The 27,866-nt window shown below is 39.9% G+C and overlaps 1 protein-coding gene and 1 pseudogene across 1 annotated transcript in view; one reads left to right on the top strand and one right to left on the bottom strand.

Moving 5' to 3' along the window:
- Slc7a14 (solute carrier family 7 member 14) overlaps positions 1-16,721 on the top strand; it is a 114,050-nt gene extending 97,329 nt beyond the window's left edge. Inside the window, exon 8 of the mRNA XM_046422969.2 lies at positions 9,711-16,721. Coding sequence (XP_046278925.1) covers positions 9,711-10,033 — 323 coding nt within the window. The 3' untranslated portion in view covers positions 10,034-16,721. The remainder of the gene's footprint in view (positions 1-9,710) is intronic.
- Positions 16,722-18,782: 2,061 nt separating this feature from the next.
- On the bottom strand, positions 18,783-19,295 carry LOC124078185 (large ribosomal subunit protein uL11-like; annotated as a pseudogene).
- Between the last annotated feature and the right edge of the window lie 8,571 nt (positions 19,296-27,866).

Here is a 27,866-nt window from a genome sequence, read left to right as displayed (position 1 = left end):
CAAAGCTTTAAGAAATTGGATAGCATGCAAGGTCAACAGGAAGTTATTTGAAGGGCTGTTACTAGAATCCAATATGCTCACACTCAGCTGTGGGGCTCCTATCTACCAGGTGCCTCTAAGCACCTAAAAGAAGCCTGATTTTAAAGTTCCTTATTAACTTTTTTTATGTCCCTTACATAGCTTCTTTTTTTATATCCCTTACATAGCAGACTTTCTTATTTGATCAAAATGTTTAGTGGAGGGCGAGGGATATAGCTCAGTTGGTAGAGTGCTTGCCTCACATGTACAAGGTCCTGGGTTTTATCCCCAGCACCACAAAAAAAAAAAAATGTTTGGTAGGGATTAACACTTAGCATCAGGATCAGCTTTGTGGGCATACAACCTGTGCACAACCTCCTGAGCTTGGTTTAAGGCTCTGCTGTTGCCATCTTGAATTCCTTATACTTTCTGAACAAGAGTCCTCATATGTTCATTTTTCACACATTCTATAACTGATTCTGCATACCTACGGTTTCTGGAGCATCAGAGGCATTTTGCAAAACTGGGGAGGTGGCAGGGGCCCTCACCTTTGGAATTAGCACTAGTTTCAAACAATAGATAGCTCCACTACCTCCTGTCTTATGACTTTGAGAAATTCACCTAATTTCTTTGGACCTCAGTTTACTCATCTGTAAAAATGCAGATAATTCTGTCATCCTTAAATTGATTCCTGCTTGGGGAGCAAATGAGAAAACATTAGAGAAAGTCATAAGAAATATTTATTTCCTGCTTTTCTTTTGAAAATTCTAAAAATGATTCATTGTCTGCCAGTGTGGACAGACTAGTTATCACAAAGCACAATGTGAACATGTACTGACTCAGGCTGCCCTTCTAATTATCAAACGGAGGAAAAATCCCTGAACGCCTCTTGTAATCTTGCTGATAGCACAAACTCCAAGGTCCCTGCAGAAACCGCTACTCACTGACTCAGGAGGAGGCCACCCTGCAGAGTGGGCTGGCCAGACAGCGGGCACCACACTGATCATGATGCGCAGCCCACAAACCACATTTGGGGAAAATGGCTGGTATTTCTGGGCAGCTGCTGCTAATTGCTTTGGTATCGAGCATTTTTTAAGGCAACCAAGGATTGACAACCCTGGCTATACATCAATAATATTGTGGGTTCCTTTAGAAATATTGTAAGCCCAGGCTCCCCCACACAACCCCCCATAGATTTTTTAATTCAATTGGCCTGGGTTAGCTAAGTTTGGGGTACTTTTGAAAGCTCCCCCAGGTAATTTTAGTGGGCAGTGAGGTTTACAATGATGGAGATCAATGGTTCTACAAGTGTGGTCCCAGACCAGCAGCAATATCACTAGGGAACTAGTTAGAGGGCAATTTTGGACTCCATCCCAGACCCACCAAATCAGAATCTCTGAGGGTTATTTAGGGTTTAACAGGCCCTCACAGGGATTCTAATGGATGTTCAAATTTGAAAGCCACTGCTCTAAAGAGAAGAAGAATAGATTAACAAGCAGGGCAAATAATTTCATTACAAAAATTGTTTTTCAAAAACAAATTTTTACAAAATTTTAAAATATAGTCATCCCAGAACCCCAAATTGGCTTATCAAATTTTTTGGAGGGGAGTACTGAAGATTGAACTCAGCAGCACTTCGCCACTGAGCAACATCCCTAAATAAAAATACAAAATAGGGCTGTATAGGGATGTACCTTGCTTTTGCTGAAACTGGCCAGCCCACTTTGCAGAGTAGCCTCCCCCGCTGGTGGGATTACAGGCATGCACCCCGCCCGGATGGTTTATCAAATGTTTAATGATCATATAGAATAAATACCCCATATCTTCACTTCTAAGCCTCTAAAAGATCCGATTTTTCTTCTCAATTTCTCTATTCACAGTATAAGTTTCCTAGGAAGAGCAATAGAGATATTTTTAAATGGAGCTTCTTACGAAACATCAGCTACTTTTTAAAAAGAAAATTTACATGGTTAAGCTGAGTCATAACTTGATAATCTTAGATACATTTTTTTATTCAACCTTCTCTAAATGAATCTTAATTATAGCATTTTTGTAACAATGTTTTGCTAAGCTTTTGACCTTCAGAAAAGCATAACTCGTAGAGTAAAATGTAATACAATCTCCAACAAGATTACCCAGCACATGTTTCTTCTCCTTCAGACAAGAGCAATAATGCAAACAGTAAATGTTTATTAATCCCAACAAAGTGAACACAAAGCTGCCTTCATTTCCTTTTAGCTGACGCAGAATCGTAAAAGAACATCTCAAGGGGTTAGGCAGAGTCTGGGGGAATGTGAAACTAGCAGGGACTCAGAGAGAACACCCTACCATGGTGTTTTCCAGGACATGGTTCAGGCTTACTGTTCTCTGTGGGCCTTTACTATGAATTAATCATCTGGTAGCCTTGCTCATTGGCACCCTTACCTTGAGACCTGCCAAGGTCTCATTTGGAATATTTTTTCAATCCCTCTGAGGAGAATGGATTATTGTCTATAGATTTAGAGAACATGCAGAACTTGGGATTTGGACAGTGGACTTCATAAATCCCATACCAAAATGTAAAAATCCCAAAGAAAAGATACACCCTTGTGGTCTTTACCTGAGCTATCATCTGAAGTCCTATTGGAAATTGACCAGATGGGGAACTGAGCATAAAGTTAGGGAAAGAAGAGGAGGGAAGGAGAGGGTTATGAATTTGGGTCAGAGAAGGCACCAAGATGACCAAATTCTTGATGACGCATCCCATAGATAGGTCTGAAACTCTTCTCAGAGGCAGAGCAGAAAACAATTTGTACTTTCCACATCAAAATCATGCTAAAAAAAAAAAAAAAAAAAAAAAAAGTCATGAAGTCCAGGATGAGGAAGGCACAGGGCTGATGCCATTTCAAGAAAGAGGGTGTATGCAGATGAATCCTGCAGCAGAGGGGGCTGCCTGCAGGCAGTGGGTGCCAGGGCAACCAGAGATGCATGGGCAGGAAGAGCCAGGGCAATGGCAGGGCTCTGCCACCAGTGGCAGCCAGAATGTTGACTACCTTTGAGCCAAAAGGATGCCCGGGGAGAGAACTGTTGCAGAGGTAGAAGGCCCTGGAGCTGGTTTGAACATTTACCTGGAACAGATACCCAGCCACCAACAGGGGACAATGGGCTTCTTTTCTTCAACGTTATGTTTGTGAGATTCACTGGCATTGTTGCTTGTAGTTTTATAGTTTTATTTGTATCGTTTATTTGTATCATTGGCTAGCCTTCACCTCTTTCATACACCACAATATCTATCCATTTCAGTGTCCACAGACATTAGGTGGTTTCCAGTTTGGGAATGTTAAGAACACAGCTGCTATGAACATTCTTGTGCATGTCCTTGGTGGACACATACAGACATATCTCTAGAATTTTTGTTAAGTTAGAAGTGGAATTGCTGGTTCGTATTACTGGATGATTCCCACCCACCCCCACCTTTTTTTTTTTTTCTTTCAGCCCTGGGGACTGAACCCAGAGGTGCTCTACGACTGAGCTACATCCCCAGCCCTTTTTTGTTTGTCATTTTGAGACAGGGTCTTGCTAAGTTGCCAAGGTTGGTCTCCAGCTTGCCATCATCCTGCCTCAGCCTCCTGAGTAGCTGGAATTACAGACATGCGCCAACGCATGGGCTCCACATTCTTTTAAGAGGATTGCGTTACCTGTCATGGCTGTTATATGCCTCAAACAAAATAAGGATCTCTAACTCCATTTTGCAGATGAGAAACTGAGCATAGAGTCACAGGGTTTCATTTCGGAGCAGTTGCAAGACCAGGGAGAAAACCTTCCTCTCCCTTCAACTGCATGCTAAGCCTGCTCCTCCTGACCACACCATATTAAACAAACCTCATTGTTATCACAATCAACAGGACATAGTGGTATTTTTAAAAATCATCAGCAAGAGTGGGAGTTGGTGGGGACGGTGGTGGGTGGGGAGGACACCTTCTCATTACCATCCAGTCTCCATTCCTGTGTTGGCAAATGTCTGTTTTGGAAAGTTGATCCCAAAGTAGTCAAAATAAAAACCCCTCCGGGCATAACAGAGGGCCTCAGCTATCTGTGGAGGGCAGGGCTTCCTGCTGGAAAGTACACCCCAGGAAGAGGCAGCTCCACCCAGCCTGAGGTCAAGTGGCCCCTCTCCTCTTGGTCCTGAGTATGGAGCTTCAGACAGAGGGCAAGAAACTCCCTGGGGACTCTAGAGATCAGAGACCTGTTCTTCAACACGAGTTTGTACCCACAGAGTCAGAAATCTACTGCTATGGCTTATGGTACCCAGTCTCTTTTCAGAGTTCAGTTTTTGTTCTAGGTTTTCTCCCACCTGTTGGAGATCCACCTCCCCGGACCCCTCTCATTTATAGTTTGAGGATCATTTGCTTAACTTGCACAGGATGGATCAACACAAATAGGGGAATAGTGCTTGGTTGATGATGCTGAGGTACCCCAGCATCTAGAGGCAGGCCTGACATTCCTAAATCTTCTCAAGGGGAGCCTGAGTGGGCCAGGAACAGCCCTCAGCTTTAGCATCCGGAGATGTGAGCTCCAACGCTATTTCAGTGACTGACATCACTCTGGGATGATGGCTGAGACAGTACTTCTTCATTAAGGGCTTTAAGATCACAGAATATTTTATTATATAAACAAAGTCCATTCGATTGCTACAGGCATGGTTCTTTATCCTGTCTAACCTGAACCTCTCATAGGTACATTCTCCACCAGGGAACTTCTGCCTGGAAAAGAAGCCAAAGCCTCCCTTTGAATATCCCCCCTTCACTGCAGCCTTTCACAGGACCCACTGCCAGAACCCCCACCAGGGCTGGCATTCGCCCGGTGAGCCCCGGTGGAGCCCCGGTGCAGCCCCGGCTGTTGTTAAAATGCTGATGCGTTTCTGGGCTCACTGCCCTGACCGCACCCTGTGTAACTCAACAACTAAGAAAACCACTGCAGCCCAACAGGGAGGCCTCCAGACCCTGCTACAACACAAAAGCCTACTCCCTTCTGATTTTTAGCACCACACCTACTTTAAATAATTCATTACTAATAGAAGATGTGTAATTGCAAAGCAATAGATCAAAGTGGATAAGAACAGGTAGAACACAATACTGAGGTAGAACAAAAAAACAAAAAAAAGCTTATTTTTTTAATTAGCTACCTTATTCCTGAAGCTTGCTTCCACTTCTGTTTTATGCGGATAATCCAATCCACCCTCAAAAGATAAAACTTGGCTATCTGTAAGGGTTCACAGGAGAATATGATGCCAAGACCAATGACTTTCTTAAATAACAGTGCCCAAAAACTATTTCAAGTAATGATAGCATTGGTAGAAGAAGTGTGTAGGCTCATAAGGTGGAAAGTTTTCCCCTACGTGTGTAATAATTGGGGGAAATTTTAATACTACTGATAATAGAGAATTTTAAGAAATTATTACTAATTTTTAGATGTGGTAATGATTCTAAATAGTGGTCTTCAAAGGACCTATTTTTAAAGATACTGAAATATTTACAGATGAAACCCACAATAGAAGGGACTTGTTTCAAAATAACCTAAAGAGAAGCAGGCAGGAGAGGAGGACATGGGACTCATTATACCATTCATCACCCTTTCCTTTATGTTTGAAAGTGCAAAATTGTTTCCCATCAATATGTACCTCAGAGCCTCCTCTGGCAGATGGGAGAAATAAGAGAGGGCCAAGCCCCCTGTGTTAGGGCACGAGGACCTGGAAGGATTTATGGTCATGGTCCAGTCTCTCACCACATTGCTGGGGATAGTCCCTTAATTTTCCTGCCCACCAGTTTCCTGTCTGTGAGATGTTCATAATGACCACCTCCCCCATAACACACACACACACACTCACACACACACACACGCATCACACCTTCCCAAACAGGCCAGATGGAGTCTAAACAAGACAGTATTTGTGTAACATTTCAAGCTCCTCAGGAGAGAGGGGCAGCTTCACTGCCATGATTAGAAAGCTTCAGCACGCAGGTGTTGTGCGAAGTTTAGTTTAGATAATTCAGGTTTCCCAGAATCCGGCAGATTTTTCAGAAGCTACCTCATGCACAGTTCTCCAAGCCAAGTGGAAAAAAAAAAAAAAGGAGCAGAAACAAAACACCCTGCTTCCACACAGGAGGCTTTTAGCAGCGCTGTTTACTCCTCACACAAAGCCCTTGTTTATGTGTGACAGATGGTAGAGCGCGTTTCTCTCCTCTCTCCCTCCCTCCCTCACTCCCTTCATTTGCTCCCTTCTGTTTCTTTGTCCATCTCCAATATTTCCTTTTCTCCCCTCCTCTGCTTCATACCACTTTTCCCGAATTGATTCAAGAACCCAGCAGAAAGGACAAAATGCCAAGACCTGGGAAAATGGCTCTACCTGAGCCGACTGACGGATTGTTCCTTCAGGCTGCCTCACGCAGGCTCTTCTTAGTTCCATATTTGAATAGTATTTTTGAAGACAGAGTGACACACCTTTGGAACTGCAGGGGCTAGAAAAACATTAAAAGACCCATAAATATTTATGGAGCAGGTCTCCATGGGTTGCCTTCTCCAGAGTAATCATGGTCTGTACACACACACACAAACACAAGCACACATGCATGTGCACAAACATGCTCTTCCCAGGCCTGGCTACTCCCTAAAAACACCTAAGCACTTACTGAATATTTACTGCAATAAGCATGTTTATAAGACAGGTTGGGGAAGAGAAATGTGAAAGATTACATATGAAAAAGGCCTTACCCATAGGGAAGGACAGTTCTATCCCTGTAGGAGCCTGGGCATGTCACTTCATGTTGGCCAGTCTGTTTCTTCTGTTAAGTGAAGACATTAAAATACATAGATGACTTATATGATCCTTTCCACTCAAGCGTCTATGATTCTATGAGCAATCACACCAACGTTTTTAGAGAATTCCCAGTGGAATTCCCACTCCAGGTGGGGGCAAGGGAAAGGCCTTTTAGAAATAGGTGTGAATGGATAATTATGAATGTAATGCATTCCATTATTGTCATGTATGTAAGAAATAAATTTTAAAAAAAGAAAAAAAGAAATAGGTGTCTACCAGTGATGGAGTTCTGTAGTGCCTGTGTAGTGGCAGAAGAAGGAAATTAGGGGAAAGGGGTAAATTGTAGTCAGTTCGAAAGGAAAATGACCCATCTATAAATAGGGTCAGAGTAAGGGATCAGAAAGAAAAGAAATGGCATAATAGATACCAAGCAGGAGTAGGCGGTAAGATTTGGCACCTGCCTAGATATCTAGAAATAAAGATAGCAAAAGAGCAAAATCAGGTAAAACAAGGTATGTGCCTGCTGGTTCCACTTGGTCACTTAAAATTCATTTCAGATCCCAGACATGCTTCAAACAGGCATTCTCCAAGAACTGGCCCATTGGCCCTTTTGAATAAGCTTTAATGTGATGCCTTGTTCTTCACAAGAATAATAACTACCTCCCATGTCCACCCCCCACCAGACAAGAAAGAGTAAAAACCCATGCTCAAAAAGATGAAGTTGCTATTTGAGCAGTAATAGCTACATCTGCAAATGATTAACTCTAGGATTTATTACCAATTAGGACTATAAATCTCTGCTTACTTTGGCTCCTGGAAAGTTTATTTCACTGGGGGGGCACTGGGGAGGAGGAAGGGGAAATGTCATTTGAGACAAGGAGGGAGAAATCCAAGCTTAAAAAGACATACTTTGGATGCAAAAGGGAGCAAGATTTCTCAAGCCCAGAACAGGAAAGCAGGATTAACTTGTGGTTCTGTACAAACAACCAAGCAGATACCACAAAGGAGCAAGGGTTAGTAAAGTCAAAGGAGCCAGTGCCACTTAGAAGAGGGTGTTGAGGGTCTGAAAGAGGTTGCATGACTGGTGGACCCAAGTGGCAGGGCCCTGCTAGTGGGCAGTAGAGAATATGCATCAGGCAATTTGTCCCAGGGGTTCTCAACCTGGTCAATGAAATAACCTGTGAAGCTTTTAAAAATCTTAACTATGAGGGCTGTAGCTCAGTGGCAGAGCACTCGTCTAGCATGTGTGAGGCACTGTGTTCAATCCTTAGCACCATATAAAAATGAAACAAATAAAATAAAGATATTGTGTCCATCTACAACTACAAAAAATATTAAAAAAAAAACATTTAACTAGAGCCAGGTACAGTGCTGCATGCTTATAATCTCAGCAACTCGGGAAACTGAGGCAGGAGGATTGCAAGTTCAATGCAGGTTGGCAATTTAACAAGACCCTGTCTGTCTCAAAATAAGAAATAAAAGGGCTGTGGATATAGCTCAGTAGTAAAGCACCCCTGGATTCAATCCCAGTACCAAGAAAAAAAAAACTACATTGGGGTCATACCAAAAACCAATTAAATCCAAATTCCAAGGATGGGGCTTGGGTATCAGAGTTGTTCAAAAACTCCCCCAAGTGACTCTCCAGCGCAAGCAGGGTTGAGGCTTATCACTTAACTCATTTCATCCTCAAGCAGTCCCCCTTTATATAGTTGCTTTGACACTCGTGGTTTTACAGAACAGAAACCTGAAAGGTTGAGTAACAGCCCAGGGTTGCACAGTTAGCAGTGACAGAGGCAGGATACTGAACATGGAGCCCACACTCTCATTCCTCCTGCCCTATGGCTGCCACCACTCTGGTTCTCATGGGCCTTTCAAAGTGGAAGATGGGGGCTCTCAAACTATATTATCATATGACTCCAAAAAGATCATAGAAATGAAGCATGAGCCCATAAGGGAGGTGAATTTCGTTTGGATGGAATCCACACAGAGAAGTTGCACTGGGCATTTCATGCTCATCAGGAATTCTCATTCATTCATTTAGCAAACATTGAGTGCCAGTTTTCTGCAGCCTATAAAACAGAACCACCCTGTGCTGATAATCACACAACAGATGTTCTAAGGGCCACAGAAGTGCTGTGCACTAGACACTCTGAGAGCCCAGAGAAGAAAGTGGGCAACTTGGAGGGCAGCAATGTATTATGCTATTGGCAAGTTGACAAATGGTAAGATACGAAATAAAATGATTCATACATGTTGCTAAGCCATGAAACAAGAGACAGAGTCCATAAGTGAAGGCAAGGGATAATAACATGTTACGAGAAGGTTGGGAATATACTGTTGCTGATCCATAAATATTTAACCCAGGCCAGAAAATGCAAATTCCTGGCTAGCAGTTATATGACAATAATGAACGGGATGTCAGCAGGGGAAGTGGGTCTGTATCCTGTCTAAAAGGTAGCTAGTTCTCACCTCTAGCCAAAAATTGCCACATAGGAATGCGGGTGCAATGTTGTCAGATTTTTTGACCTTAGGGAAGCTGTATTATGCTTACAGCAAGATCACCCCGCAACCCCTTCCCCTACTAGGGAATGACCAGGGGCACTCTACCACTGAGCTACATTTCCAGCCCTTTTTATTTCAAGACAGGGTCTTTCTAAATTGGCCTTGAACTTGGCGATCTTCTTGCCTCAGTCTCCTGAATCGCTGGGATTACAGGCATGCGCCACCACACCCTATCAAGATCTCCTAATTTTTAAATAGCATCTAATTCTAGACACTCCACAGATCCAAGAATACATATGGCTTCCTGCTCTGGTTTCAACGAGGGTGATTCCCCTGCTAGTGTCCTGGATCCCCAAGCAACTTCTTATTCATTCGCCTGTGCCTTCCTCTGCAGGTGTGCTCATCTACTTTGGATACGGCATCTGGAACAGCACCCTGGAAATCAGCGCCCGCGAGGAGGCCCTGCATCAAAGCACGTACCAGCGCTACGACGTGGATGAGCCCTTCTCGGTGGAGGACGGTTTCTCCTATGCCACTGAGGGCGAGAGCCAGGAGGACTGGGGCGGGCCGGCGGAAGACAAAGGCTTCTATTACCAACAGATGTCAGATGCGAAGACAAACAGCCGGACGAGTAGCAAAGCAAAGAGCAAAAGCAAACACAAACAGAACTCGGAGGCCCTGATTGCAAATGATGAGTTAGATTACTCTCCAGAGTAAGAGTAAACACAAGAGGGTAGAGATGATGATGGTGATTGATCTTCAGTAATTTAACCTGTGGGCTAGAAGGCGAAAACTTTTTTGATTCTCATTTCACAAATCCAGCCTGCTCTCGGAGTCAATCCCCAGTCATAGCCTGTCATTTGCTATTTTTGCTCTTCAGGATAGATCTGTCAAAGTGTTTAACCCAGGGTTCCTAACTGGTCCCCTTGTAAACAACACTAAACAAAAGGCTACACAAAATTCCATCTTAGGTACAACCATGATCTGTTGGCTGCAAATATTTCTCAGGCCTTTGCTTTGCTGGTTGAATCGTTTTTGCTTCTTTTTTGAGATTCCCAAGAAGCAAGGGGAAAACTTCTTGGACCCCATAAAGACTGTGCAACTCCTTTGGAGATGCACGGAAGCAGGCCATATGGGCACAAGGCAGCATTTCAACCACCGGAGACCACCAGGGCAAAGCTCTGTTCTCAGCCTGTAGGGCTGACAGCTGCTCTCCAGGGTCACGGTGGGTAGGGGTCAGCTCTCCCTCGATAAGCAACATTTGGTCCTGAAATCTCACCCAAAAAAATTTTCCATGAAGAAGACACAAACTTCTTTTTATTTAATTTCCACACTATAATTTTAGAACCCAGCAAGGGTCAAGGACTCTTGAGATCTTTCCTCCAAAGATTTTAGATTCACTGTAAAGCATCATGCAGACCCAATAATATAGTAAGAAGCACCATCAAAGCTCTACTTACAGGCCCAGAGAAAATGAAATAGCCTTCTCTTGAAGTGAAGGCCAGAAACGCATTGGCAGAAATGAACTGTCTGTCATACCTTCCCTAAGCTCCTGCTGACATGAAAGGGGGCAAAGGTGGAACATGATTTCATAGCATTAATATGCCTTGAAGAAGTAGCCCGTTTGTTTTAGAATCAGATAAAAATCCTTGCAAAGATAAGTGACCCAGCCACTGAGATCACATTGCAAGTTCTATTTCATATTTCCAAAATTATAAATTATGTAGTTTTTTGAGACATACAACCACTTGATTAGTGAAGGCCACTCTGGAAACAAAGAAATGTGGAAGCACATCCACTTAGGTAATTGCATTCCATGAGATCACATTGCACTTCAGAACCTTATTTCTCTGGGGTAACCCACTTTTATTTTCCCTATTATTTCCCAAAGCAGTTTCATCAAAGTCCAGCAAAATATCTACCAGAATAGATGTGAATTGGGGCCACAGAGGGTTTCTTAAAAGAATTATCTCAGAAATAGGATAGATGAGAGAATTTGCAACAAGGAAAACAACAACAACAACAAAGGCTGTAAATTCTACTCTAACCCTGCAAGGATTCCAATGGCAGAGTTGAGACGTATAATGTTAAAATCTTCATGAGAATTTTCTGAAAGGGGGGAAAAAATCTTTGCCCTCTGTCTCCTCAATTTATCATCTTGCCAAAAGTTTACCAAAACACATCAACTAACATTTAAGTCTTTTTTTTTTTTAATATATAACCAGCAATTGAACCCAGGGGCAAGGGAGCTCAACCAATGAACTGCATGCCCAGCCCTTTTTATTTATTATCTTTTTATTTTTTAATTTTGAGACAGGGTCTCACTAAGTTGTTGAGGCTGGCTTCGAACTTGTAATCCCCCTGCCTCAACCTTCCAAGCTGTTGGGAGTACATGCATACACCACTGCACCCAGCAAATCTATTGAAATTTGAGGCTCATGACTTTTTGGCAATACTTTAGGGTTGTAGAAAGAAGGCCAAAGTCCAATTTTTTTCTTCAATCAACTAACAGTGATTGATAATATACCAAGTGCTAGCCATGGGCATGACAATTACAACAGCTGCCCTTGAAAGATTACAATCCAGGGAGGAGCAGCTCTGGAGCCTGACAAATGTAGATGAAACAAACAAACATAAGTCTTCATGACTGGTGAACTGGGCTTTAACATAACCAAGATCAATTGAAACCAGGTTTTTTAAAAATATGCCTTTAGATAAATTGCATTTCATTTCCCTAGCCAAAGTATACCATTAAATTCAAACACAACAATCTGTTAGATCTTCTTTTTTTATTTCTCCATATTAATTGTTTAGAATGCCAGCTGTCTCTGTTCATTTTGTATTTTAATGTAGACTTGACAGTGCTGTTTTCTCCTCCCTAAGCTGAACCATAAAGAGAGGATCTGGTTTGTGACAATATATCCTTGGGGATTTACTGTAAACTAACTATCGGGTAGTCTTCATGAAAACAAAGTTTTAAATCAGTTTTACAGATCAAGGAATCTTCTCAGTTTAAATAGAATCTGTTAAGCTTGATATATATCTAGATAATCATCAAATACACTCAAGAGAAATATGAATGCAAAATAACCAAAATAACCAATTTACCCATGTGAGGATGTGGGTAAATAATTTCATTTTACTGGTGACATTTAGGTATTAAAGTAGCATTAGCCAGATGACAAGTATATGAAATTTCTGTAGCACAAGAAGAGAAAACACAAGCTTTAATTAACACGATTGGTCTTGGTTTTGTACAGATCCTAGGAGCCACTCACATTTCAGAAGCCATTTTTCCAAAACAGTATCTTTATGTATTTTAAGCCTTGCTCTCCTTTTTTAAAAAGGTGATAGGAAACCTTCTTGTAGCTACAAGCATCCTAATGGATGCAAGGATATTAGAAGGGTTCTCAGAATGACTACCTGGGAAGATCCCTAGGTTGATGGCAAAAAAATTTTGTATCCTGGTAACCTTGGCTCAAAAATAAAAATTAAAATGGTAGGGAAAGTTTTCAAGGCATGTAGGCGTGTTTTTCTCATGTTTCCCAGCTTGGGAAATGGTCCCAGATTTCACAATGCAATTGTCATATACCATCAACCACTAGAATTAATATATCAGGGTTTTCTAATCAGATTTCTGAACACCATGTTTGTGGGACACATTAGAAGTAAGATCATATAATAATTAACTTAGAAACTCATTTCCCTTGAAAAAGGTTCATGGAAGATCTACATTTTATTGAATTTTTCTCTACAGCAAGAGTTCTTCCAGTGAAGTTTCAGTGTGTGGATTTGTGGTTTGGAGCTAGTTACTTGATTTTTAAAAGTTCTTTATTTGTTTATTGGTACTGTGTTGTTTCTAAAGGGTGTGAGGCTGCTATTAAAATACACAAAAGTGAGCAACTCAATAAATATAGAAACAGAAGGCTATGGCAAAGTATTGAAATAACAAGACTTGAATGTCACAGATCGTAGATACTCTTTAAACCTGGATTTCACTAAGTATGTGCCTGGTGTATAGTAGGTATTCAATAAATGTCTGATGGATGGATGGATGAGCAAACTGAAGGAAAACAAAATTTTATTCAGCAATTATTCATAGAGTCCCTATGACATGGCATATGTTGATACAATAATCAGTAAGATAGAAATCCAGACCTTAAGAAATAGGGGACTGGGATATACAAGTAAAGAACCACAGTGAATGTGACCAGATGAGATGAAGATGAGAATATGCTGTGGGGGTTCGAATATGGAAAAGAACTCCTTCCATTGGAAAGATCATAAAGAAGGCAGCCCTGTGTTGAGCCTGTGGAGTGAGCAGAATCTTGCCAGGTAGAAATGGGAGGAAGGCCTGCCAAGCAGGGGGTGAGTAAAACATAGACTGTGGCTGATGGCTGTCCTCTGACTAATAATTTGTACTGTGCCTCCTTCAAGGGAAAGCAAGGAGCTAGTCTGACTGGAGCTTACAATTTTTGCATGATTTAAACATGGAACAATACAAAATGATGCTGGGAAGGCAGATTAAAATACTAACACAGCAAGCTCACAATCTAAAGTTATTTACAGCTACTTTAAAGTTTTCAATAATAAATTTCAACAACAAATCTAACAATTTTTATGTTTATCTAAACACTAAAACTTCAGCTCCTGGTTTTATTCAATTTGAAGCCACTCTGAAATAGAGAAGAAGCTGAATAATAGAATTAGGTGAAGAATCCAGTTCTACTTCTTAGTGAAAAATAACTAGTAAAATACCTATATGGTGGTCATGATGAACCTGTTTAAATAAATGGGGGGAAAGTGGGTGAATTTAATAATTCATCCTTCTCTAGAACCTATGGATCAGTCAGGATACAAACCCAGGAATTATTAGGAAACAAAACTCAAAGAAATGTCTTTACTCTCTACTGCTGAAAAGGTTGACAAACTTATCCTTTAAGTCATGCTTGTTGGAAGCCTGCTTTCAAGAGACTACCTCTTCTCTGCATCATAAATAGAAGCTACAGGAGATTGAGAGTCCACAGACAGGGCTACAAGAAATTGCTGTCCCCTTTACCACCAGGTTTTACCAGGGACCTGAGATGTCAGTAGAAAATCCCCTGCAAGTCAATCACAGGTTGGCCTAATTTTGAATCTCAGATTACACTGTTTTGTTGTGTGAAGACAGATAGGAAACTATCTGAAGCCAGAGCTGGGATCTGCTCATGTGGAGTTCTGGTGGCAGTGAGTGGTCGGTCCACTCTTGGATTGAAACCTCAGATTAGTGAGCTATCCAGAGATGGCTTTAATTTCCTATGGAACAGAGAGAGGAAGGAGAGCAAGGAAACTCACCCCAAATCTGGCCATTCAGGCTGTGTCTCAGTGTTCCATTTTCATGCCCTTTGCAACAAGATTTGTTCAGATAAGTGTTTCCATTACAATTTTCGTGGACCCTCTGCTTCCCCATTCACACATACCCCTCTGATGCTGTAGATCCATTTGTCTACAGAGTTCCTTTGGAGACCCTAATAAAGATACCCCAGCAGGGAACCAGTGGTGGCCTGGCCATGAACAAGCCAATATCTGTAATTAAACAATCTGCAAGCACAGAAACAGCATCCCAGGCCATGAGCAAGAGCCGGAATGTTGTTCATGAGGTGTTTCCTTTGCATTTCTCCATTCAATAGTGATGGGTAGCAAAAAGCCCCTTTTGTGCAAATAATAATTAGTTCTGTGTCCTACTTTGATTTTCTCTAAGACTTTTGAGAGGAGGCTATTTAGATTTTTATTTTCCTCCTCAAGAGCAGCTTCCTTTCTAAAATGCTTTTCTCTCACGTGCTGGAGGAGCGTGTGCATCATTCTGAAATACCCAGGCAGTTGCCTTTTGCCAAAATTAATTCTCTAAGAAAAATAGAATGGTATTTTTGTTTTTCTTTTTAGGATTTAAAGCCTGAAAGGGATCAGTGGAATTTTGAAAGCCCATCAAAAGTGAACATGTATTCTGTAGTATCAACTAAAATAGTATTATAAGTCACTAACCAGTACACTACATGCATGGAATTCCACAACCCATACAGAACTTTCCCAGAATCAGCTTGGGCCTGACAGCAGGTAGCTCTGCTTTCTTAACTCTTTGAGACATGCAGTGCATGTCCGTGGCATATGAGGAAAGAAAATGGCTCTTTATTACTAATAGGAAACAAGGGCAGCCTGGATTTTCATGCTAGGGACTTCCTCTGTGCTTAGTTATTTATTTATTTATTTATTTCTATTATGCTTTCTTGACATTGACATGGGTGACATTGTCTAAAGGAAATTGTGGGTCATGTGAATTTTTCCCAACGTTACAGACTTTGAAGGATTGTGTTCATTCCAATATTGGGATGGGGAAACTGTTTGTTCCATGCACACCTATTGCTTGGTCTTGGCAGTTGCTGATACACTTGTCTCACTCACGGTCCCAAAGTTGAGAATTTACACTGGAAACCATGAACCCTCACTTTCCCAAGCAGAGACACTGTTAATGTTACGATGGCGCATAAATACCTCAACTGTCTGGGCTGAGAGAAGGGGCTGCAGGTTTATAAGAGAGCAGCTACAGTCCTCATTCCGTGTGGTTCCAACCATCTGACAACAGGACTTGACATTCTAGTCTCTCTCACTGTGGTAAAGAAATGTTACTGTTTAATTCATATCCAAAGTCATAAATACAGCTTGTAAATTCTACTAACTTGTTTCATTTTTTGTTTGGTCCTTGAGAAATTCAACTTGCATTTTGCAGATGGTGATTTCTGGTGTCGTTTTCTGCTACTTTTTTTTTCCTGTATAGAATTGCTGTACTTGTTAAAGTTTGTTTGTTGTGTGGTTTTTAATTCCCATTGGTGCACTGTACAATGGGGTGTTGTAACGTACCATGAAGAAAGAAATAATATGCAGATGTATTATGGAGTGTATTTTATTTTTAAATGACTGTGATGTTGACAATATATTGATTTGTCAAAATTCTAAGGGAAAATTCTAAATTTACCAAAATGTGTATATTTTAATAAATGCATAAAGCTTTTTGGTGTGCCTTTAAATTTAAAAATGAGTTTATAAAGAAAATTGGAAACAAAAGTGTCTTACTTTAAAAATATCCATAGTAATGGAAAGCTCTTACATAGGAGACAATGAGAGAAAGAAAGAGGGAAAAAAATCAAAGAAGCTTCCCATATTATACTAACCTTAACAAGTATCTGAAGTCTGTTACTTTTTTTTACATCCTAAAATGGAGATGAATGAGTGAGTTTTGCCTTAAGTGTTTTAATTTTCCTTGTAGAAGAGACAGATAAATATCTCATTTTGAAACTTATTGCATTATTGTGGAAAATTCATTTTCAGAATAAAAATATTTTAAAAATGACAGCTGATCGACTAATAAAATTTAAACTTGAAGAAAGTCAGTACCATCCAACCTTTTTAAATTTACTTGACTTTTGAAAGAAGAGCAGAGAAGTTCCACATTAGTGAACTTGGGATAACCCAAAGTGAAGTTCAATCTCCCTCTAATAAAGATACAAGGTCTATATCTGGACCCTGCTCACTATACTGCCTCCTTGATTACGCCATCCCCAGTACCAGCTGCTACTCAAGCCATAGCAGCTCACTACCCTCAGCATGGTTAATACAGAACATTCCATCGCTGTTCCTATTCATTTTAAAGCCAAGTTTTTTAAAAAATATATTATCTGCCTTCAGCCCCAAACCCAATTACCATAGCATAATGGTGGCTTAATTTATTTTTCTTTTTGATTGTACAGGTTGACACCTGAAGAAAAGGTAGAGGATGTAACAGACTCACATAATTTCCACAAAACATGAAATGCAAAGAACCTACAACTTTTTCATTTCCTACAACTCATTGATCTCCCTTGCACAGTTCCACCTTCCTGGGTAGCAGAGGAAAAAAAACATATGTTAAATGTGTTAATTTACAGAATCACAGTTACCTTCCAGCTTAGTGTCTTTTAGATGGGTGAATCTCTTTGGGATAAATGCTCAATCTTTTGGATCTCCTCCTACCACTCTCTACCCAACACCTTGCTTCTCTCTAAAATGGCATCTGGGAACAGAGCTTATATGATCTCCTAAGGAGGAGGAGATTGGGGTTGCAGATGAGAAATAGGATGCTCTGGACCTTAAATGGAGGTTGCTGCACAGTGTCTACCTGGACTCTTCCTGGACAGGTGATCACCGGTCCATCCAGTCATGTAGACTTCATGAGGATGTTTATTTTCAAAGTCCACTAGTCCGGCATTGAATTCAATCAATCGTGAAGTTCTTGCACATTGATGCCTCTTTGTTCAGACTCCAGACTTTGCTGGTCCACTTTAGGATCCATTGCAATATTGCCTTGAGACTTGAGGAAGGAACCAGGAGCAGCACCTCAGGCCATTTCCTCCATCAGTAAACACTATCATCTCTGGGCTCTGTCCATGCAGGCTTAGAGCCAGTGGTGTGCTGCAATCTGATCATGAGAATGATGGCTAATTTTTCATGACTTTTCAGTTGCTAAACACAACCATTATTAAAACTTAAAATTAAATATTCAAAAAAGGTAATAAATACTCAAAGCTAATTATTTTCATTACATTTTACTATTTATGTTCTTGAAGTTAATTACAACTGCTTTGTCTGGGGAAAGGGATGCTCCCTAATGATGAGCTGTTGCACATCTCTCCCCAGTTGCATTGTGGAGAGTTCACCTTGGTAACTTGAAATTGGCCATGGTGGGATTAGACCATGGAAACTGGCACACGATACAAAAGTGAGAATTTGAGTTTCTACAAAGAGCTGGCTGCAAATATTTACCAGCACACTACAGCTTATATCCCTTTCAACCAAGTACGCCACTAACTCATTCACAGTTTTTAAATTTCCTCACTCCTGCCACACCTCTACCCATAGAGGAGGGAAAAGTCTGAATCAGTATTTTTCCCTCCCCTTCCTACCTCGATTTCCCTTCCCCAGATCACCATCCAGCAGGACCAGGAGGGGCTAGATTTCCATTCTTCCTTTTGTCTGACAAGGACTCTACACCTCATTCTTCTTCTTAGGGACAATAAGTCTCATGACTCATGGAAGAGTTGTCCATATTTTATCATGAAAGAAACCATAGAGTATCCAAGAGGAGTCACTGGCCAACCTGGCACTACTATGTTATCAATATAAAAAATAATTATTTAATATTTCAAAATATAACTTCATTACATGGATCTTGCAATTCAAAGTTTACTGAAAACAAGTGTTAGAATGTGGAGAACTGGAACCCTTTTACATTGATGGGAATGTAAAATAGTACAGCTGCGATGGAAAACAATATAGTTCCTCAAAAAATTCAAAATATAATTACCATATGATCTAGCAATTCTTCTATTTTATATCAGATGATCCTTTATTAAAATATTCTCCCATGTATTTCTTAACTCTGTGGGAAAGAAATTCTCCCATGTACTTCTTAACTAGTTGGGCACTCCACTGCACCATTAATGATGTCATCTATGATGTCATGAGGATGGTGGCCATCAACACTACAACCCACAGACTGGGCAGTCCCCAGAATCTCCTTAATCATTCCAGAAAGTTCTCTAGCTAAAGATTGGTGACACATCTGTCAGGAAATGTTGACAATTTCATCGAAAGCGATATTGCCACTGTGTTTAATGTTTTCTGTTTCTTGGTGGCTCCTTGAGGGCTTTTATGATCGGGGCAGAAGCAGAAGGTATCACTTCAATCTGGGCCTGTCTGTTCTGAATAGTCAGTTTCACTGTAATCCTCAGACACTTCCAATCACTAGTTGCTTTGGCAATGTCATCACCAACCTTCTTGGGAGCCAGACCCAGGGGGCCAATCTTGGGGGCCAGAGAGACATGGCACCAACCTCACCAACAGTGCACCTCAGGTACGTGACTTTGATTTCATTGGGATCAAACTTGGGTGGCATGGTAGAGATGGCTGGTGTCAAATGAAGCCAGATTCAGGATGACCAAAGAGACTTGCACCTTGACCTCCTCCAAGCAAATCTTTACATGTATCCAAAAGAACTGAAAACAGGATCTCAAAGAGACATTTGTATACCCAGCTTGTAGCAGCATTATTCACATTAGCCAAAATATGGATGCTACTACACAAGTGGTAAAATTCATACAATTGAAAAGGAAAGAAATCCTGACACGGGCTATGACATGATGAACTTTGACGACATTGTGCTAACTGGATAAGCCAGTCCCCAAAAAAAGAAAAATACTGTATGGTTCCATTTACATAAGGTACTTTGACTAGTCAAAATCTAGACACAGAAACTAGAATGTGGTTGCCAGTGGGAATGAGGAGTTATTATTTAGGAGATACAGAGTTTCCATTTTGCAAGATGAAGAGTTCAGGAGATGACGGTGATGACAATCACAAAACAATGGAAATATACTTAGTGCCACTGAACTTTACCCTTAAAAATAGTTAACATGCATATTTTACATTATGTGTATTTCATCACAGTTGTTTCAAGTTGGGGAAGGTTAAAAGTTTATTCAGAGTATCAAAGCTGGTTTAGAGGCATCTTCTCCTGAGGTTATAATTCAAAACTCTTTTAAAAATTAAATATTCTAATAGAAATTTAAGGGGTCCTCATAATTCAAACATTATTACATTAACAGAGCTTCCACATTTGATTTCCAGCTGTCAATAGCCCACTGGCTGGCTATTATTCTCTGTTCACTTCCTCTCCTTTGTCCACACACACTGTGTCCCCTACCAGTGGGTAGGTTCATCCATTCTCAACTTCGTCTCAATCAAATCCAGGACATCAGAATGCTTCGCTGTGTGGCTCAGAGAAAGAAATCACATACCCCCATTTCTAAAACCTAGAAATTCCAATTCTCTAAGCTTTTATTACATGGATGATCAAGCCTGGTGTTTACCCATCGGTGCCATTTAGAGTGTTTTCAGGAAAGATCGAGCCTTCTGTTAGTCAATTAACTCGATGAGATAAGTACCATGGCAGGCTTTCTTTCATAGAAGGGAAATACAAATGATTTGTGACTCTAATTAACTTCAAACACAGAAACAGGAATGCAATTTGGAACCGAATCCAAAGAGGAAACAGTCCATCCAAATTCAGTTCTGGTGGCTGGGCGACCATGATTGAATTTCCTTCCGAGCAGAGACCCTCCTCATTGGGAGGGGTGGGGAAAAGGAAAGGGGCTTCCTGGCAATGGGGTTCCCTGTTCCATAAAGCTCCAAAGCGGCCTCTAGAAAAGACTGGGATTAAGTTTGTTCAAGGTTTGATACAATGTCCTTGACTTTCTCTCCCAGCTTTGTCTGTCTTGTACAAGAAGATGGAAACTGGGCTAAGCAAACTTGGTGGAAAGGGCAGAGAAGCAGAAGCAGATTTTTTGTTTGTTTGTTTGTTTCTATTTTTGTTTGTTTGGTACCAGGGATTGAACCCAGGGACACTTAACTCCTGAGACACATCTCCAGCCCTTTTTAATTTTTCTTTTGAAACAGGGTCTCGTTAAGTTTCTTAAGGGCCTCGCTAAGTTGCTGAGACTGGCTTTGAACTTGCAATACTCCTACCTCAGCCTCCTGAGTCACTGGGATTACAGGTGTGCCCCATTGCACCCAGCTAGAAGCAGATTTGTTGTTGTTGTTATTAATTTTTTAGTTGTAGATGGACACAATACCTTTATTTTGTTTATTTTTATGGTGTACTAAGGATCAAACCCAGGGCCTCACACAGGCCAGGCAAGTGCTCTACCACTAAGCCACAACCCCAGCCCTAGAAGCAGATGTTTTGCCAAGGATCCTTCCATAGCAAGCTGGGAACTTTGAAGCCCAGCAAAGAAAAGCACCTCTGCCCTATCTGTTGCCTGATGCTTAGAATTCTCCCACTGGAAACAAAGTCTGGTGTTTCTCAATAAGAAGGGAATCTTTAAATACCTTCACTGCTAACTCCCCCCAGAAGAAGGAACACAGTGTCTTAACTTGTCCACCATGAAATATAAATGACTGATACCATAGGCTCCTTCATAGAAAGCAGATTTTCATAAATCATGAAAAACAAAAAAGATTATGAGGTCCCTGCATGCCTGGGAAGAGTTGGGGGGAACCCAAAGTGGGGAAAGGGCACAGAAGGGAGAGACCAGGGTACCAAAGACACACTTACAACCTTGCCCAGAGCTAAATGTAAATATGATAGGCTAGAGGACACCAAAAATCTACCCTGAAATGAAGCCTTGGGTACCACTGAGGGGAAAGATGTGCACAGAGCCCTGACTGTGAGTGGCTTGCACTCAGCTCTCCATCATTGGCTTCATAAGCATGGGCAAGCCACCTCCCCTCTTTCTTTATGTGTAAACAAGAAGTTGACCCAGTAAACAAGAAGTTGACCCACGATTTCTAACTTCCCAGGTCACTGCCAAGAGGACAGTGAACACATCCCTTTAGCTTCCTGCCGTACCCCAGCAGCCAGTGCCTAGCCTGGGATACGAAAGGTATTCAATAAATATCTGTTGGGCTGGGGTTGTGGCTCAGTAGTAGAGCACTTGCCTAGCATGTGTGAGGCACTGGGTTCAATTCTCAGCACCACATTAAGTAAATAAATAAATAAAATAAAGATATTGTGTCCAACTACAACTGAAAATATTTTTTAAAAATATGATAGCACTGAGCAAGACACAAAGAAATGAATAAATGGAAATTAAATTTAAATATTTCTCCATCATCCAGAGGCCCTCGCTGTCATACTGCACTTTCGCCGACGTGGAGATTATTTTCCATCACTCTGTAAAATAACAGTTCACCTCTGACAGATTTTATATACTTTGAATCACTTTTAGAAATAGATCCCAAGAAAATAAATAATCAGAGATATGGCCAAGAGTTTATGCTAAATAATATATTTATTATTACAGGGGGGAAATAACCAAAAATATTGAAATCAACCTAATATCCCAAAATGGAAATTGTTTGAATTAATTACAACACAACAAAAGAACTCAATACAGTCACTCCTCAGGGGTGACTGATAGCCCCCAGGGGATTGGTTTCAGGACACCTCCTGAGGATACCAAAATCCACAGATTCTCAAGTTCCCTATAAAATGGTATACTAATTGCATATAACCAACCTACACATCTTTCCATGTTCCTTAAATCATCTTGAGATCATTTACAATACCTAATACAATGTAAATGGTATGTAAATAGTGTCACACTGTATTGTTTGGGATAAGGACAAAAAACAAATCCGTGCACTTTCAGTACAAATGCATTTTTCCTGAATATTTTCAATCTGTGGTTATTTAAATCCAAGATGCAGAACACCTCCAAAATCAAGAACCAACTGAACTATGCAGCCATCTAAAAACACGTGTTCAAAAAAATGTTTAACAGCATGGGAAATCTTCATTAGTCATGTTAAATTCTAAAAGCAGTATGCAAAAATTATATATAATGAGTCTTTTACTTTGAAAATATATGAATTTTATATAGCATAGAAAAATGCTTAGAAGAAATTTATATAAAATATCAATTACTGTTACCTCTGAGGGTTTTATTTTTTTATTTGTTCTTTTTAGATACATATGACAATAGAGTGTATTTTGACATATTATACATACATAGAGTATAACTTATTCTAATTAGGATCCCATTCTTGTGGTTGTACATGATGTGGAATTTCACTGGTAATGTATTCCTGTATGAACATAGGAAAATTATGTCTAATTCATTCTACTGTCTTTCCTATTCTCATTCCCTCTCCTTTCCCTCATTCCCCTTTGTCTGAGGAGTTTGATTTGGGATGGTTTTGCATTTTCCTCTTTTTACTTTTCACATTTTATAGATTTTCTTCAAAGCACATTTTTACTGTTATAATCAGAAATAAATGAATTCATCTTTATTTCCTGTGACATAAGAGTCTTTTCAGATATTTAACGTGTCCTAAGTGGCAAACCACAAGGGCATCCGGGCACCTCTCATCAAGCAATGAGGAAAACACCGGAAGCTGAACCTTCAAGGTCACCCCATACGCGGCCACTCTCTCTAAACTGGCGCGTATCAGTTTAGGATTCTTCTACTCCTTCAGGAGTCCACACTTGAATAGATTTCTTTAGCATGGAAGCTTGGCTCACATGTATATGGGGGAGTGGGGTTCAGGATATAAGCATCATTTTACATAAATGTGTACAAATTCTCAATTGGGGAAAAAAAGTGTATTTGGGGTTTCTGAAAATATGGTCATCAGTGTGATAACACAGAATCCTCTAGCTCTAGGTCAGCCTTGGACATTTAGGGACTCAGTCTCTGAAGAATGTCATGGTAATACTGCCTCATTCATAATGTAGTACCACAGTGTAAACCCCAAACATAACACCGTCACGCATCACATAATGAGCCATGCATCTCTAGGTGATTCATCCCTGTGCAGATGTCACAGAGTACAGTCGCACAAACTGAGATGGCTATGATAGCACTGAGCAAGACACAGACCAGAGTCGTATACACCATCTGTCACTAACTGAAACATCATTATAGGGCACTTAATTGTGTATTTTTAAGAGCTAGTGTTAATGTGTTCTGGATGTCAAGGATAACCCCCCAAAAAAGTCACAAGTTAGAGGACAATTTTATGTATTTGTATATTTCATTTGTAAATATTCAGCTTAAATCTTCCACCAAGTAAAATATGCACAAATATACTTTTGTTTTGCAGTGACTGCCACATAGAATATATTCAATAGTTATTCATTAAATTAGATTGAACAGAGTTTTCTCTAGAACTGCCAAAAATGTAGTTATTTTCAAAATTTACCTATCTCCAGTGGCTCCCTGTTGCCCTTCGCAGTCTATATCCCATCCAGGGTCCAGGATCTAACCCTCCTCCAGGCGTGCCATATTTTGACTCTTCAATGGGTAAGTCACTCTGTGTCATGCACAACCTTCACTGGCTCTTCCATTCAGCAAACTCCCACTTCAAGTTGCTCTCAAATATATCTCCTCTCTTTGAATTTCTAGGATTTACCCTCTACCCGCCTCCTCCAATCATAGGTTCCCATCGCATTCTTTATTTATGTATATGGCAATTTACATGTTCAAAGTTATATTGTATTGTCTGTTTTCACTAAACACATTACACACACACACACACACACACAAACAAACAATTGTTTAGAAAGATCCTGACAACAGCATTATAAACATAATCATTGTAGCAAAAACAGTGAAGCAAAAAGCACAAAAGTTTGCCACCTAACAAGAGTTTAAAAATAAAAGGAACACTACTAATCCGTGGTAGTATAACAACTCATGAAAAAGCAATTGCTTTTCTAAGGAAATTAATGCTAAGAAGAAGCCAGGTTGAAAAGAGATATATGGACATGCATGAGATCTTATTACTAAAAATGATATATAAAAACTATTAAAATGGTCCTGTTATATAGTTATAAATACAGAAAACATAGAATTTTTAAGCCTTTTTCAACAATCTTACTAATCAAGGGTCTCTGTGAGTGTTCAAACCATTTGTTAGAAATATAAAAATGCAACATGTTCTGATTAGTTTTCAAGAACTGAAAGGCATCAAGGAAAATAGAGAAAAACTGCCAAATTTTAATGCAAGGCTTTGCAAAACTGGAGGAGGAAGTTGACACAAGAATGTAATGATTTAATGATGTATTTCTCCAATATAATTCTATGTATTAATAAGAGATCATTTATATCTCAAAGAAGCCATTACAGAGCTGGGGGTTGTAGCTCACTGATAGAGGGCATGCTTAGCAAGGTCTTAGGTTCAATCCCCAACACTGCAGCAAACCAGAAAAACAAAAACAAAAGAAGCCAATAAAACCAAGTAATAAAATTTTAAATGTTTTTAATTCCAAGTATTAAAGAATGAAGTAAGTTCAAACTCAGTGCTCTTGCTAAAATATTACAAGTATTAAATGAAGAAAAAGAATTAGCATCAATAATTCAGATGCTATGCTATCTTTTTCCCATTCTTTTAATATTTGATGTACATTTTATACCATATATAACATATTAGTACAGTTGCACATTTATAAATAATTAAATAACTATACATAGGTACATGTGTAGCCATAGAACATAGTTAATAAAAGGTCACAGAATGAAAATCTTCTTTTAAGGTTTTTATTTTATTTTATTTTATTTTATTTTATTTTATTTTATTTTATTTCCAGTGCTCAGGATTGAACCCAGGGCCTTGCACATGCTAGGCAAATGCTCTATCACTGAGCTACATCTCAGTCCTCTTATAAGGTCTACTAGTACGCATATAAAAAGTACCATGAGTCCTATACAGAGAGTGTGAAGGAAAACATAAAATCCCTCTAAAATTTTTGGCACCCTAGAACTTAAAATATAATTATGTCAAATTATAGATATATCCATATAAGAAAGCATAATAGAGAGGAATTATATAAAGTTTAGTGGTATTTTCTGGCAAATTCTGAAGATCTAATCCTTAAATAAATTCCCTTGACCAAACAAAGGCATATTCTGGTATCTTTCCTAAGAACACTCTAATTTGAATTCATGAATATGATGATATTCTATGTAGCCAAAAAATGTCCAGCCAGTTAGGGAAAAGAACAGAGAGGAAAATTAGAGGCATTTTTATCACTTATCATTATGTAGCAATTTAGTGCTTTGAAAATGAGATTGAAACATACTTGTTTTGCTTTTGTTTCCACTTAACAGATCAGAATATGGATGCCTTTATTTATTTTTTTTTTTGAGGATATTGTGAATGGAGTGGTTGTCCTCATTTCCATTTCAGAGGATTTGTCGCTGATATACAGAAATGCCTTTGATTTATGTGTGTTGATTTTATATCCTGCCACTTTGCTGAATTCATTTATTAGCTCTAATAGTTTCTTTGTAGACCCTTTTGGGTCTTCTAGGTATAGAATCATGTCATCTGCAAATAGTGATAATTTAAGTTCTTCTTTTCCTATTTTTATGCCTTTAATTTCTTTTGTCTGTCTAATTGCTGTGGCCAGTGTTTTGAGAACTATGTTGAACAGAAGTGGTGAGAGAGGGCATCCCTGTCTTGTTCCAGATTTTAGAGGGAATGCCTTCAATTTTTCTCCATTCAGAATGATGCTAGCCTGAGGCTTAGCATAGATTGCTTTTACAATATTGAGGTATGTTCCTGTTATCCCTAGTTTTTCTAGAGTTTATACAATGAAAACTACAGAACCCTAAAGAGAGAAATAGAAGAACATCTTAGAAGATGGAAAAATATACCCTGTTCATGGATAGGCAGAACTAACATCATCAAAATGGCGATATTACCAAAAGTTCTCTATAGGTTTAATGCAATGCCAATCAAAATCCCAACGGCATTTCTTGTAGAAATAGAGAAAGCAATCATGAAATTCATATGGTAAAATAAAAGACCCAGAATAGCAAAAACAATGCTAAGCAGGAAGTGTGAATCAGGCGGTATAGCAATACCAGACTTCAAACTATACTACAGAGCAATAGTAACAAAAACAGCATGGTACTGGTACCAAAACAGGCGGGTGGACCAATGGTACAGAATAGAGGACACAGAAACCAATCCACAAAACTACAACTATCTTATATTTGATAAAGGGGCTAAAAGCATGCAATGGAGGAAGGATAGCATCTTCAACAAATGGTGCTGGGAAAACTGGAAATCCATATGCAACAAAATGAAACTGAATCCCTTTCTCTCGCCATGCACAAAAGTGAATTCAAAATGGATCAAGGAGCTTGATATCAAATCAGAGACACGCCGTCTGATAGAAGAAAAAGTTGGCTATGATCTACATACTATGGGGTCGGGCTCCAAATTCCTCAATAGGACACCCATAGCACAAAAGTTAATAACTAGAATCAACAAATGGGACTTACTCAAACTAAAAAGTTTTTTCTCAGCTAAAGAAACAATAAGAGAGGTAAATAGGGAGCCTACATCCTGGGAACAAATCTTTACTCCTCACACTTCAGATAGAGCCCTAATATCCAGAGTATACAAAGAACTCCAAAAATTAGACAATAAGATAACAAACAACCCAATCAACAAATGGGCCAAGGACCTGAACAGACACTTCTCAGAGGAGGACATACAATCAATCAACAAGTACATGAAAAAATGCTCACCATCTCTAGCAGTCAGAGAAATGCAAATCAAAACCACCCTAAGATACCATCTCACTCCAGTAAGATTGGCAGCCATCATGAAGTCAAACAACAACAAGTGCTGGCGAGGATGTGGGGAAAAGGGTACACTTGTACATTGCTGGTGGGACTGAAAATTGGTGCAGCCAATTTGGAAAGCAGTATGGAGATTTCTTGGAAAGCTGGGAATGGAACCACCATTTGACCCAGCTATTCCCCTTCTTGGTCTATTCCCTAAAGACCTAAAAAGAACATGCTACAGGGACACTGCTACATCGATGTTCATAGCAGCACAATCCACAATAGCAAGACTGTGGAACCAACCTAGATGCCCTTCAATAGACGAATGGATAAAAAAAAATGTG

The sequence above is a fragment of the Marmota monax genome, unplaced genomic scaffold, assembly GCF_021218885.2.
Source record: "Marmota monax isolate L192 unplaced genomic scaffold, Marmota_monax_Labrador192_F-V1.1 WCK01_AAM20220418_F8-fsc00110, whole genome shotgun sequence".
Classification (NCBI taxonomy): Eukaryota; Metazoa; Chordata; class Mammalia; order Rodentia; family Sciuridae; genus Marmota; species Marmota monax.
This window is presented reverse-complemented; position numbering and strand designations above follow the sequence as displayed.